At 37.9% G+C, this 13,988-nt stretch overlaps 2 protein-coding genes across 3 annotated transcripts; one reads left to right on the top strand and one right to left on the bottom strand.

Annotated features, from left to right (window-relative positions):
* The first annotated feature begins 29 nt into the window (after nucleotides 1-29).
* jkamp (jnk1/mapk8 associated membrane protein) lies at nucleotides 30-2,946 on the top strand. The gene is made up of 7 exons (XM_056768540.1): nucleotides 30-179; nucleotides 396-475; nucleotides 686-840; nucleotides 1,060-1,266; nucleotides 1,349-1,530; nucleotides 1,610-1,686; nucleotides 1,789-2,946. The coding sequence occupies exons 1-7, from the start codon at nucleotides 176-178 to the stop codon at nucleotides 2,005-2,007; spliced, it is 924 nt and encodes a 307-aa protein (XP_056624518.1). The 5' UTR covers nucleotides 30-175; the 3' UTR covers nucleotides 2,008-2,946.
* A 23-nt stretch (nucleotides 2,947-2,969) lies between these two features.
* Nucleotides 2,970-9,992, bottom strand: ccdc175 (coiled-coil domain containing 175). Of its 2 annotated transcripts, XM_056768537.1 has the most exons (19): nucleotides 9,815-9,992; nucleotides 9,583-9,668; nucleotides 9,386-9,497; nucleotides 9,146-9,281; nucleotides 8,755-8,983; nucleotides 8,528-8,650; nucleotides 7,893-8,002; nucleotides 7,722-7,803; nucleotides 6,424-6,560; nucleotides 6,206-6,316; nucleotides 6,050-6,121; nucleotides 5,554-5,689; nucleotides 5,353-5,484; nucleotides 4,934-5,072; nucleotides 4,139-4,218; nucleotides 3,906-4,058; nucleotides 3,702-3,804; nucleotides 3,543-3,586; nucleotides 2,970-3,159 (listed from the first exon to the last, which is right to left on the bottom strand). In XM_056768537.1, exons 1-19 carry the CDS (start codon nucleotides 9,879-9,881, stop codon nucleotides 2,995-2,997), a joined length of 2,217 nt encoding a protein of 738 aa, XP_056624515.1. In that variant the 5' UTR covers nucleotides 9,882-9,992; the 3' UTR covers nucleotides 2,970-2,994. The 2 variants fall into 2 exon arrangements, 1 of the variants encoding a protein (XP_056624515.1); XR_008909163.1 differs by lacking the exon at nucleotides 2,970-3,159 and having other exon boundaries at nucleotides 3,575-3,586; nucleotides 3,702-3,818.
* Between the last annotated feature and the right edge of the window lie 3,996 nt (nucleotides 9,993-13,988).

Here is a 13,988-nt window from a genome sequence, read left to right as displayed (position 1 = left end):
CGTGGAGTGGCGCTGTCACGCGTCTCTTCAATCCACATGCCCGGTTTCACTCAAACGAAGAAGACGCAGTCGTTATTTTTCCGGTTTCTGTTACGTCGTTTAAATCTACACGTTTTAACAGTGACTGATTCAATTAACTGATCGATTGATACTTCTGTGATGCTGTTCTTATGATATGGGTATGCGAAAATGATCAATATTGAGAGCTCACATTTTTACCTAATGACAGCGACTTATTCAGTCTAGAATGCCATTCATTGAGGCGATAAATTGTTAATATTGGATTTAACGTTAGAATACAGTGTGAATGTTTCATGTGAGTTGAAGGGTGTCGGATATAACGTTACACAAGTGTGGTGTTTGATTTTAACAATGTGTCTGTGGGTTTGCTTCAGCTGTAGCGATGAGCTCCACTTGTCCTGGGCTGTACTGTGGACGGATCATCATAAATGAGTCCATTGAAGGAGAATGTGGGGTAAGTTAAGTGTCTGCTAAATATTTCTTCTGAAAGAGAAAATCATTGTGCTTTTTATGATTTCACTGTCTAAGTGTCTGTTTTGTAATCAGTTAACAGAAATCTTACCTGGTCAATGTTTTTTTCTAATGACATGCATGCTTTTACTGTATTGATGCTTTAGTGCATATTGATATGCAAATCATATCGAACCTCGTTTTTATTACCAAGGTTTGTCCTCGTGGCCAGAGGGCCGACATGCAGAAGATCTGTCAGAAATGCATCGGATCTCCTGAGCTCTATGATTGGCTGTACTTGGGTTTCATGGCTATGCTGCCTCTGGTTCTGCACTGGTTCTTTATTGAGTGGTATTCTGGCAAGAAAAGGTATTTGGTTGTTATTAGTAAACAGCATATCACAATCTACGTCTTCTATTGACTATGCATCAAGCCACTGAGTTGCATAATTCAGTCAGTACACAATATAGTTTAGTCATTTAAAGTGGGTCTGTTGAATGTTAAAGGAATTCAATCCATTTAAAGTTATAATGATTTGGGGTAGGAACCTTTGACACCCAGACTCACTTATAATGATACTCTTTTCAGTTCTAGCGCACTCTTCCAGCACATAACAGGCCTGTTTGAGTGCACCGCTGCTGCCATAGTGACTCTGCTGCTTAATGATCCCGTCGGCCAGCTGTCCATTCGCTCTTGTGAGGTTAAGATGCTCTCCGATTGGTACACTATGCTGTATAACCCCAGCCCGGACTACATCACCACACTGCACTGCACGCAGGAGGCTGTCTTTCCCTTGTGAGACAACATATCTACTACAACCAATTGTGTAACCGCATGCTTCTGAGATTTAATGCCCTGTACTTTGTGTCATTTCTAGATACACTATTGTGTTGATCTACTACGCCTTCTGCCTGGTCTTTATGATGATGCTGCGCCCCCTTCTAGTTAAAAAGATTGCGTGTGGTTTGGGCAAGACGGACCGTTTCAAGAGCATCTATGCAGCTCTGTATTTCTTTCCGATTCTCACTGTCCTGCAGGCGGTTGGAGGGGGCCTTCTGTGTGAGTATCTCTGATTTTATATGCTTCATCTTTTATGTACTTTAAAATGAATGTGGCTCAATATTTTTTATTTTATCAGATTATGCATTCCCCTACATTATTTTGGTCTTGTCTTTGGTCACGTTGGCGGTTTACATGTCTGCTTCGGAGATACAGGTACAGCAGCATGTTTCTTTTATGTTCACTTTTGTGGACCTTCCCAAAGATTTTTTAAAGACAAACATAACAAATGTGTTTGTGGTTTATCCTCTCCAACAGTCTTTCAAAAACCTTGTCGCTAAGAAGAAACGTCTGGTGGTTCTCTTCAGTCATTGGCTGCTTCATGCGTACGGCATCATCTCCATTTCCCGACTGGATAAACTGGGGCAGGATTTGCCTCTCTTGGCTCTGGTACCTGGACCTGCTCTCTTCTACCTGCTGACGGCCAGGTTCACAGAGCCTAATAGAATTCTGTCGGAGGGCGGAAATGGACACTGATGTCATTGTGTGTTGTAGACAAGTCTTCTTGTTGATGTTAATGATGCATTCAGATGTAGTAGAGAGATGACTAAACTGGCACGGACACCAAAGAGCCATAAACAAAACATTTGGTCTTTGCTCACAATATAGTATGTTGTCATGAGGTTTGCATTTTTTATGCTGCTCTTACATTTATAAGATTGCTTTCCTGTTTGCTCGTACCTTAGTCTAATTTAAAATGAATATGAGTCTTTTATAAAGAACCTCGATGAGCGGTTTCCATAGAACTCTGTCCCGAATGATATACTTTCACAATAGTGCTTCATGTGCGGTCTTATTTTGGAATATACATAGTAAATGTGTGTCAATTGATGGTCAGACACAGTAAAAATCTTTGAGATTTTGGTACTTTGTCATATTTTTGTATCTATTTTTACGAATAGATACAAAACCCGTGTCATGCAAGTATGTTAGTCACCTTATGTTCTATATGAAACAGCTGGTCTGTGAATTCTCGAGAGCCTTGAAGTAACGTTACCATTGTTCTTATAAAGTAAAGGATCTTTTTCGTGCCAAAAATATAATTGTTTGTTCTTTTTCATGTGCGGTTTAAGAATGATTGTGTAACACTACAAAATGAATGTTTGACAAAAATAATATTTGCATTTTGCGTTATGAGTTGCAAGTCTTGCTGATAAATATGTAAATCTGCTTTGTATTGTGAAAAGGACTCTATAGAAGTCGAGATTTTCTGAAGCATGTATATTTATATGGTTACGTTCTGCAATTCCATGTGAAATATAATACAGAGTTAAGCAAGATATTGTCTTTTAAAGTCTAAAAAATTACTTGTAAGTGTAGTATGTGATGAAAGTGTAAGATATGTCTATGTCCATCAGATCTATGAACATAAATGTTTCATTGATCAAATAAATTGTGATAACTGTGATGAGTTAATTTCTCAGACAATGAAATGGTGTTTTCAGATTAATGTGTGGTGAAACCTCATTTTTTCGTGTTTGTGGTTTGTGTTCGCATCATGAAGTTCATGGCCATTAACTCGCGCTCCAGTCTGCTGTTGATGTCACTGATGTCATGTTTTCTCTCTTGAATCTTAAGCATAAGTCTGTTCATACTCTCCATAATCTTCTGCTCCATATCAGCAGATTCCTTAATATAAGAGAGCATTAATTACGTTATTGCGAGTTTTCTTTTACATCTAAGTAAGATCTTCATGTACTTCTCATCATCAGGTCGCAAGAAAAAAAGGAATGATTTAGATTCAATATAAACTAAGCTTTATTCTGCCCCATATGTGTCATGCTATTTACCACAGAACATAATGTCAATTGTAAAGGCAAACAATTATGTTTACAGTAATATATTAACAATATAAACATGGGGCATACTGCAAAAATTAAATCAGAAAAATGACCAGATTGGGTAAGAAGTTAGGACATTAAGATCTAAAACTGTACTTTTACAGTAAGTATATTCTGGTGCATCCAAAAGTCGAAAGAGCTTAACTTGTATTGAACCATGTAGATTCGTACCTTAGTAAGAACCATATCTGCGGTCCAGGCGTCTATAAGGCTCTCTGGGTACAGAAAAGACAAATTGAAGAAATATATGTCGAGGTAAGAACTGACTGGATCATTGGACTGTAAAGGCAGCTTACTGAAAAGCCTCAAAGTAATTGAGAACAGACTCACTAAAAAGTGATGGTGCTTGCTCTCTCATCCACTCTTCCTCTTGGGTGTACTGCTCCTTGTCTTTCTGTGCCTCAGATATTTCCTCCTTCATCCGTTCAATGCACTTCAAGAACAGAACTATTAGAAAGCACTGTTGAGGAAACATCTCAACTAATATACTAACAAGGGCAATTGTGCGCTAGTGGAATGTTCGAGCTTATTCACCATATGCAGACGGCTGTTTTCCATATTTACTTGCTCCAGCAGGACCGTGTTCTCGTAGACACACTTTTCAACGGTTCTGATCTCTGCTCCGTGAACTGTCAACATTTCCATATGTTTTGCCCTTGAGGTCTCAAGCTCTCTCTTTAGCTCATCCTGCGTGCAGCAATGATGCAAATGCATTAGGAATAATTAGATCACAATTGGGAGATGTAAAATATAGTATTAAAATTAACCTTTGGTTCTAGGAGAGCATTAGTCTGCATTGTTGCGTCCTGAATGGAGAGCTCAAGATTGTGTTTTTGGGTTTCCAATTCTGGTCAGAGAAGAAATATAATAGCATAAAACTTGCATTAAAATATAGATCTGTCTGGGGCAGATTTCTAGGGGTGCGTAACTATTTGAAATCATAAAATCAACTTTATGAAATGTCAGTGTTTATTTTTAAAAGATGATATTTTTATAACAAGAAGTATTGAAATATGCCTATTTAGGCACAAATGGCATTTTATAAGCAGTAAAAGCACATAATTTTGTATATTGATTTAACTATCATTCTTATATCTGCCGCGGCTCATTTGTCTACAATATCGTACATACTAAGGCAGCAGAAAAATTTAAAATAGATGGCTTAATAATAAACATATTTATATTTAGAATTTTTTATGCAAGTTTTCAAGTACTATCTCATAAAATAATAACTATTAATAAGTGTCTAAATATTTAATAATAACCAAAATGGTACATGATGCATTTGGATATCATAGTAAAAAAACATACTGTAAGGATGCCTATTCCCATCTTTCTACTACAATCGTAACACACCTCAACCCTCCACCCCCAGTGCCCATAAATTCATTAATAAAATTGATCATTCAGACATTTGAGACTGCATTTGTACAACAACATGGTTGGTAATGAAAAACATGTGCTTTCCTCTTGAAGCTGTAAACTGGGTGAAGACAAAAGGAGGTCTGGTACACAAAGTGAAGTGTTGAGCTGCATGAGGAGAATAGAAATGAAGCCTGTACCTGTTATTTGTTTCTTTAAGGTCTGATGTCTGAGATTGTCAATGTTAAATTGAGCATTGACCTGCTCTAAAATCGACTTCTGGACCTTAAGCTCTTGCTCCTTCTTCAGACGAGCTTGGGTTATTGATTCTGCATCCATCTTTTGAAAACATGCATTTTATTTATTTAGGTTGCTGGTACAGTAATGCAAACTTACCTTGAATGGCATTTGATTTATATCTTCTAATTAATATAAATGACGTGGCCAAAAGGATGTGAACATTCTCTTCTTTAAGGTGTCTGGTGTGGAAAAACTTAACTGGCCCACCCCCATTGAACGTCTTTGGATAAACTGTGTGTTGTGTTTACGTGTCCACATATTTTAAGCCAACTAGTGTATATGTTTTATTCATCAGCATGAGTAAATGGACTTTCCCTACCTTGAGCTTCTGGATTTCAGCCTGGAAGTTTATTTCCAGTTGTTTTCCCTCTTCTTCAGTGTTGGTCAGCTCCTTTGCAAGATGCTCTATCACTGAACTCAATAACACATCCTGGTCCTGAAGTTTCTTCTCCTAAAGAGACATCAACATATATAGATACCAATAGCACAACAGATCAGATAAGCAGCGAGGCTGTCAGACCTCCTCCAGCAGTTCTTCATATCTCCTCTCTGTTTGTTCAATGGCATCATTGTGCTCCCTCACAGTTTCTTTATGTTTGTCTTTGAGAGTTTTGAGAGATTTATATATCTGCTCCTTCTCAACATCACATGCTTCTCTGTGTGCAAAAAGATAAGATCTGGTTATTTGTGAGCCTGCTTTCTGGAAGATTACTAGAACTAAAATGCCAGTTTCACACCGACAGAATTAAATAAATCTCCTAAATTTCAATATAAAATTGTTTTAAGTGAATTGGTTACTAATTTCACATGATTTGTAAAGAAGCATTTTAAGTCATATTTAATCAAATTAAAGACTTCAGAATTATTTAATAGGTTTATAATGGAATTGTTTAACATTTTGAATCTTTGAATGTAAATCTTGTTTTAAGCATGTTTCTATATTTGACTGTAAAGCAAGAAAAAACATACTGAATAAGAACATTTATTGCAGTGTTCTCCAGTTAAAATATACAGACCTCCTTATTTTCTCTCTGGCCAGCTGTGCTTCAAGCTCCTCCAGGCGTTTTTTAAACAAATCTGCACTGATTCTGTAAAAAACAGAAAAATAAAATTACATAACAATTTAATTATAACGTGTTAAACAGAACTGATAACAACACAAGGGGACCTACGTATTAACATCGTGAAGCTGTTTCATCTCTTCCTTCATCTTTTTGATTTCATATTTACATTTGGCTGCCATGGTAATGCATTTCTCGTGTGTCAGTTTACACTCCTCTAACCTGGAGCGAAGAAACAATATGATCATTTGAATTACAGTTAGCTGTTTGTGTCGTCTCAGTCGGTCTTGAAGAGACAAAGCAGAAAGATGCTAAAGAAAAAACTGTACCGCTTGGACAGACTTTGGATTTCTTCAACTGCATCATCTTCCTCTTTCCTCTGAGAGCTGAAGATGTGTGACAGTTCAGTTATAGGCTCTGAAAGAGCATTTCTTACTTTCTGTTGCTCCTCTATCTCATCTTCAACCTGAGGATAAATCAAAGCTCTGTACAGGATTGGAAAAAAGTTTAAGGTGCAGGATGTTTTCAGGTGATGGTTTAGATGTTCTTCTGTTTTTAGGACAGTGTTTTACTTTTGAAGGGAAACTCACAGATGAGATCTCTATATCTCAATTAGTTTTTTCTTTAGACATGAAAGAGATTAAATGTAGAGCAAATGGAAACATGTGTCTCAAATATTTGTGAGTTTTATAATCTGAGCTCAAATCTGAAATCAAAAGTCAATATAATTGAAAATCTAAATATGAACTCAAATTTTTTTAATAAATTTCCCCGAATCCATGTTATTTTACATCTACAATCTACTTTTTATTTTTAAAACTCCATAATGTATTTTTCTAACAATTGTCCAGTTTTTATTTCTCATAAGCGAGTTTAAGAGAAATAAAAAAAGAGACTAAGTAGATTCTTAAATGGAATACAAAAACTCTATTAAATCAATTAAGAAATATGAAACAGCAAGAGCTGAGCAATAATTTTGCATATTTTCCTTCAAATTCTCGTTAATGAAATGAGAAAAAATATGGAATTGTCTTGTTCATTTAAATGTATAAATTCTTGTAAAATGTTTAATCCTATATGGATTGTTAAATTAAAATCTGCATAAATGAAGAGCACTAAATAACTTTTATTGCATATCAGTAGTGAGAATTGGAGAAGGGGGTGCTTAATTGGTCATCTAAAAAGTAACTAAAAACTAAAAATAGGCTTTACTTTCTTGAATCACATATCATGGGATGATTGGTGGTCACAGGCGTCCTGACCATACACTTAGATGGATGACAGATGGACTGAAACAGATTCAGCCTGACTTGTTTTACTTTTGCTCACATTTCCAGGCCAGGCAGGCACCTATCGACTGATGTACTATACAGTAAAACATCTAAGGGCAGTCCGGCGTTAGGCTGTATTAAAGGTCATCTATGCACATTGTACCTTTGAAGTAAAGCATTTTGAAAGCTCAAATGATAGCCGCTCAGCGGGACCTGCCCTAGGCAGGAAATCAATGCTTCAGATCTGACATCTAAAGACGGGAGATTTGAGGTTTTGGTCCTTTCCAAAAAGAGTGTATTAAACACGGAGCACTCGTTCGATTTATGACAGGACTTGAGCGTTTATTGCTACTTACCACTCTGATTTGCTCCTGTAAGTTCTGGACTTCCTGTTCAAATGCCTCTACCAATTCCATTAGTTCTCGTTCATGAAACTCTCTGAGGATTAAGAAGGTATTAAAGTGATTTCTGTTGTTTTAAGGTGAAGAAACAAAGACACATTATATTAAAGGTGAGCTACGGGTTACTTTTGTCGATCAAGTTCTTCTGTCTTATGGATCTTCTCATCCAGCCATTCTTTACACTTCTTATAAGATGCAGTCAGTCTAGCTATGTTTTTCTCCAGCTGGGATATTTGCTGAAACACCAAACCAATGCAGAATGAGGCATGTTGGCAAGAACTCCACACAAAGCATCCCATCCTAATTTCAATCGACAACAACATGCAGATGAAACAAACAGCCTAAGATGGTTTAGACTTGCATTGCTGTCTACCAGCAAGGCCAAGCTGTTCTTATCTGGGTTAAGCTGGTCTCAGACAAGCGGGTGCTACGCATTTTGTCAGTTTTTTGCAGCCATGCCCAGATAGCACAGGTACATCTGTAAAGTCTGTTAGAAGTCTGCTAAACATCTGGAGATCTGCTATGAAAAACATCTGATAAACGTCTTAGAAAAGGCAATTTTACACGCATTTTAATTTTAAATCATCTAGATGTCAATATGACATCTGACACGGGACATCTCAGAAATGCATTGCAGATGAGCAAACAAGCAAAAGACATCTCGCAGATGTAAATACTGACATCAAATAGACGGTTTCCCAGATGTGCAGTTGCTATCAGAGTGTATTTTAATTTTGTACATGTGTAGTGTAAATACTTACTGTTTTACACTGTGCGATTGTGTTCTCCTTGTCTTGGAGTTCTGATGTTGTAATATCCAACTCATTGCGTGTTTCTGCAGTGATTTTTCTTTGTTCTTTAATCTGTTTCTCAATTTCCAAAATCTAAAAACATGAAAAACGTTTATATATTTTTTCTTTCAATTTAATATTAAGAACAATTTTGCCTTAAAAGGGACATATTTAAAACACACACAGTATATTTTTACCTCAGCATCCAGAGTTTGTTTGTTCTCAGCGAATGTTTTATTCTTCTGCATCATGTCTTCTTTGAAGTCTTGTCGAGCCGCTTGCACCAGGACAATTTTCTCCTTTAAAGACTGAATCTCATTTTGTTTTTCCGCCAACAGAATCCGCTTGCTGGCTTTCTCTGAGAGCTGCTGATTCAACTGATCAATGCCGTCTCGATATTTTCCTTGAACATTTTCTCTCTCCTGACTGAAACATTATGTATATAGATAAGAGAGGTAAACATTATGGGGTGGTTTCCCATACTGGCTTGAAGCCTAGTGCTAGACCAAAATAAATGTTAGAGCTGTTGGGCTAAAAATGCACCACATTTCCCATAAGTCCAATGGGTCTAAAAGTTCTGACACTCACAGAAGAAGAGCATTTTCTTTCTCAAGGAGTTGTTCTCTTTCTTCCATGGATTCTCTGTCTTGTATTATGGTTTTCAGCTCAGACCGAAGTCGATTCAGCTCTGCAGTATGGCCTTCTCTAGCTGCATTAACACAAGCTTCAAAAAGAATAAAAGAAGAGAGAAAAACTGTTGAGATGGAAATGACTGGCAGTGCATTATATAAATGACAACAATTATTTGTGCGTTGTACATAAACTTACCTGAAATTTCACTCTTAATATTATCCTGTAGTTTCACAGTTCGATGACGAAGTTTGCTTGTCTCAATAGTTTCAACTTCAAGTTTCTCACGTGCACTTTCTCTAGATGCCTCCTACAGGAAACATCACAACCACACTATTGCATGCATACATTCTTATTAAAACTGTTAAATGATTAATGATTAAATATGATAATACCAGCTCTTTAATGGCTTCAGCTATCTCTCTTAGGTGGAGACTTGCTTCATGACTGAGTGAAACACCTTCTTCTCTCCATCGTTTATCTGTGAGGTGTGAATGAATCCGTTAATGCCATTGCACGGATACTTTTAATACGATAATGCACTGAAATTATCCTATTTAAAGCGACATTACCAGACGAATATAGTAGGCCGATTTTAAAGTTATATATTTAAAGAACGTTCCTTACCCAATTCGCCTAAATGCTCTAACGCGACCCGTACCGCGGGCACATCCGGTACCTGATAAGTCGTCATTTTATTCAAAGGGAACGAACAACGCGATGCAACAAGTAACAGATCGAAAGTAACAAGAGTTTAAACTTCAATCCCTTCAACGTCACTCGCTGCTCATCTGTGTGCGACGTGTTGTCATGACGACGAGCGAGCAGGTATAAACTCAAGTGTTTGATCTTTCTTTCCTTCATTTCGTCGCTGAAGGTTTAAATTCAGTTGTTACTGTTTTTCATGATACATATTGACTTTAAAGATATTTCCAAGTCATCACTTTTCCTTCCTGTCAACCATGGTATCGATAACAATAGCCGTACTTTTTTAACCATGTTATTAACTATGGTAAATGGTTATCAATCTATACAGAAAACATGCAATTTAACTGTATATGAGCAGAAAGAAAACCTTTTCCCAATTCTCAGGTACCAAAATTCTGAGTATATTTTTCACAGTTGTGGTAGTATTTGTTGTAAATATATGTTCATACGATCTTTTTTTTAATCATTGACATTTCGTCATTTAGCAGACGCTTCTATCCAAAGCGACTTACAAGTTGGGTAAACAATGGAAGCAGAATCAAAATGATCCTTTTTTAATGCATTTTGTGCATGAATATTATGTCTATAGTCTACATTTAAACGTCGATATTTTATATTATATTATACCATGGCTTTCGTTAAATTTTCCCTATCCTAGTCACTCCAGTTTTGACACTTTCTAGTGTACATTTTTGTAAGGGTTGTGATACAATGTGTGAGTTTTCTCCCTGCTTCTTTTGAGGGCCATTTTGAACTTGATAGCTTTCTGTAACACAAGAGACAGGAGAGGAGGCAGTTTGATCACTGAGAGGCTTTTCCAAAAGTGTCCATGAGAGAGCACTGTTGATCCTTGTAAAAACAGCCGGCAGTGACCCTCACTTGAGATACAATTAGACTGGGCTACAACTGCAGTGTTTCTATTGATTTCCTTATACCACAGCATCTAGAAAAAGTTTTTTAGTCTTGGTGTCTGGTTGTGGCTAGCCGGCTTGGCCTCTAATGTCTCATATAAGATGCAATTTGACCGTGTGGCTTTATATAGACCACGCGAAGTCTGTTGGCATTCACATGCCCATATATTCGATGTTCACAAGATAATGTTTGCATTAGCCCTTAGAGTGCAATCCACAATAAGCTGCCACGATATCAATTTAGGTATAAGTGTTCCTGTTCCATGCAATGCTGCATGGGTTCAAATCCCAGACATGAACTAGAAGTTAAAGTTGATTGGAATAAAAGTGCCTGCAACTAAAAGAGAATGTTACTCAAAACCAGTCATTTTGTTCTGCAGAGACCCGTGCTTTGTAATGATCCCCACCTTTCAAATCGCAAGAGAATAAAAGCATCAGCGATGCTGGCCTGGTTGAATGAGATTGCGCTCGTTCTCATTTAGTCCTTTCTGAGCGTCCGCGCTTCCTGCCAGCGCGGCCGAAATGGGAAGCAGCCCAAGCAGAGAGATTTTAATTGGACACAGGTTCACCAGCTGACACACTAGCTGATGCTGGCATCAGATTGAAGGGAAGGACCGAGGCATCTAGGTTGTGATGAGAGTTTGCTGCGTCTTTTCAGCTAGCAGGCTCTTTTAGGAGAGCTTTAACGCGGATCAGTGTGGTCATGACTACAGCTCTTCAAAACACAGAATCGCAATGAAGCTATTCTGGTGGAACGCATCGACCTCGTATCCCCGGCCTGTAATTTCTGCCAGCTGCAACTGGGCAGAAGTGTTACAGTCAGAGGGGTTCGAGCACATCTACTCTTTTCACAAATTGCAGTCGTCACTACCCGGTATACACTTACCGTTTGTGATAAGCAAGTGTGTGTGTGCTGCTTTGTCTGTGTCCTTCTGTTCAGTCCTTGTTTGCATCGCAGGGGTGCCGGCATCCGGGCCAAAGAGTGTTTGGTGTCACACATGGCCGTCTCCCGCGCTGTTTGCCGACAGGCTCATTATGGGGCTTGATTGTGCATAATGGAACAGGTAGTGCTGTTAAAGTACTTGGCTTTGCTTTAGACCAGGGTTGAATTACACTTGCATAATTTATCTATGATGCAAGGTCAAACGGTAAGAAGCCTTACATACCAGTACCCCATCATGAAAAAGGTTTAATGTTTCTCGTGTCGGAAAGTGACTTGGCCATTTTTGCTTCATATTGTTTTGCGAAACATCAGCAGTTCTCGATCGGGAGAGGAAACGGGAAGGATAGATGAAGGTTTAATGATTGGGCATAATGGGGCTTAATTCTCTATCTTAATTAAGCAGAAGGATAAGCTCGATTAGGGTGCAGTAGGCTGTATTTAAACATATCACTCATTGCATAATCCTTTTATTCAATATTACACAGTCTGTGTTTGTAGCATTTGGATTTTCTCAAATATGCGAATATTGTGCCCTGCTGAGGACACTTATGAGCGAGGGCGAATTTAAAGTCTTGAGGGGAAAAACAAGTCAGCCGGATGTGAAATTGAAATGAAAGGGATTGTTCATCCAAAAATGAAAAATGTCATTGTTTAGTGCTCACCCTTTATATCAAAGCTGTATGGTTTTCCTTCTGCAGAGCACAAAATGATGGTAACCAAACAACGTGGTTCCCATTCACTTCTATTGTTTGGACACAAAACCAATGCAAGTGACGAGGTACCGCAGCATTTCTCAGAATATCTTCTTTTGTGTTCTGCAGAAGAAAGTCACACAGGTTTGAAATGACAATTAATGGAAAAGTAATCGGGAATTACAATTACATGTGAAGTAATTACACAAAAGCCTCAATTACAGCTGTCCATTTGTTTTCATTTCTGTACGTTTGGGCAGTGTGTTTGGGCACCGAATACAGTTGCGAATCAGAGACTTTAAAATGAATACATTGACGTGTGCTTAAGCCATTTGTTTTACTAACAACTCCCATAATACATTATTCTTTACATTATATTATTTGGTTTTGGATGTTTATAAAAAGAATATGACATGCAGCAGCTTCACTGAAAGTTATTTTGAAACTTCAATGTAAAATCTTTTAATCGAAAATAATTATACTAATCGACAATTGCAATTACAATATCAAGGTGAATAATCAACAATTTAGCGTTTAGTCATAATCGTGCAGCCCTAATATAAACTTACTCAACTCTTTTCTTTATTTCTAAACAAATACGTTTTCAGATCACAGCTTTATAGTTTCTAATCGTTTAGTACACTTTTCAATGCCAATTTCTTTGAAATGCAGTTCCCCTCCTGTGATTTTCAAAGTTCTGATTCAACATCCTGTGGGTCATGGCTGATTCGAATTCCAGCTCGTGAATCGTAAAGGATCCAACCCCGATACGCCCGGTGTGTTTAATAAAAGATAAAACGTGTCTGTGAAGCAGCAGAGAGTACAGTGAGCTCAGAGCGTGCAGGGATCTTGAGCTGTCATCAACACCATTTCCCATCTGCCATGCTGAAGAAAGGAACGCCAGAATGCTGCGAGTCATATTAGAAAACCCACATCGCTCTGAATAGATCGCTTTCTGTTTAGCTCTTCAAATGACTGACTTAAAGTTAATGAGATTGAAGGAAAGGGTCGGTTGGGGGTTCGGATTCTGTGTACGGAGTATTTAGCCTATGCTAATTATGAAACCATTACGACGGAAATAATCGAGCCGAGCTACGTGATGTTTAATAGGCACGCCACGTAGAGATGTGCAGGAACATCCTTCACATCGTTAAGCGATTCATTTACAAGATTTCAATATTTTCTGTGGCTCTCAGATGCTACATGCAGATGGGATCCAACAATTAGCATAAATGCCAATGCAGGATGTTTTGCAGGTGAACAGGTGCGGTGTGCTGTTCTGTAGAGACCTCCTGTGGTCCTGCGCGACTTTCAGATGGCGGATTTACTTATAAACAGCTTTTGAAACCCACGGCTGTATGTCTTTAATCATATTCATTAGTTGTTTGAAATGCTTTCCTTATCAACAACACTTACAGCAAACACACAAGTATCGATTCAGTTCAGGAGGTCAGACATCCAGCGTGTGTGTCTGCCACACTTGGACATTAGCATTTTGTTCTATAGTGGCTGATGTTTTTTACCCACAAATCCACACAGGTTCAATG

Source organism: Triplophysa dalaica, chromosome 15 (assembly GCF_015846415.1).
Source record: "Triplophysa dalaica isolate WHDGS20190420 chromosome 15, ASM1584641v1, whole genome shotgun sequence".
Lineage (NCBI taxonomy): Eukaryota > Metazoa > Chordata > Actinopteri > Cypriniformes > Nemacheilidae > Triplophysa > Triplophysa dalaica.
Note: the sequence above shows the minus strand (reverse complement) of the source record. Positions and strands in the feature narration are given on the sequence as shown.

Coding starts and splice junctions, on each gene's coding strand:
- jkamp (XM_056768540.1), top strand. Junction 1,267..1,348: donor CAGGAGGCTGTCTTTCCCTT/GTGAGACAACAT, acceptor TGTCATTTCTAG/ATACACTATTGTGTTGATCT. Junction 1,687..1,788: donor TGTCTGCTTCGGAGATACAG/GTACAGCAGCAT, acceptor CCTCTCCAACAG/TCTTTCAAAAACCTTGTCGC.
- ccdc175 (XM_056768537.1), bottom strand. CDS start 9,881: ATGACGACTTATCAGGTACCGGATGTGCCCGCGGTACGGGTCGCGTTA. Junction 9,669..9,814: donor AGAGCATTTAGGCGAATTGG/GTAAGGAACGTT, acceptor CACACCTCACAG/ATAAACGATGGAGAGAAGAA. Junction 3,160..3,542: donor CAGATATGGTTCTTACTAAG/GTACGAATCTAC, acceptor TCTTATATTAAG/GAATCTGCTGATATGGAGCA.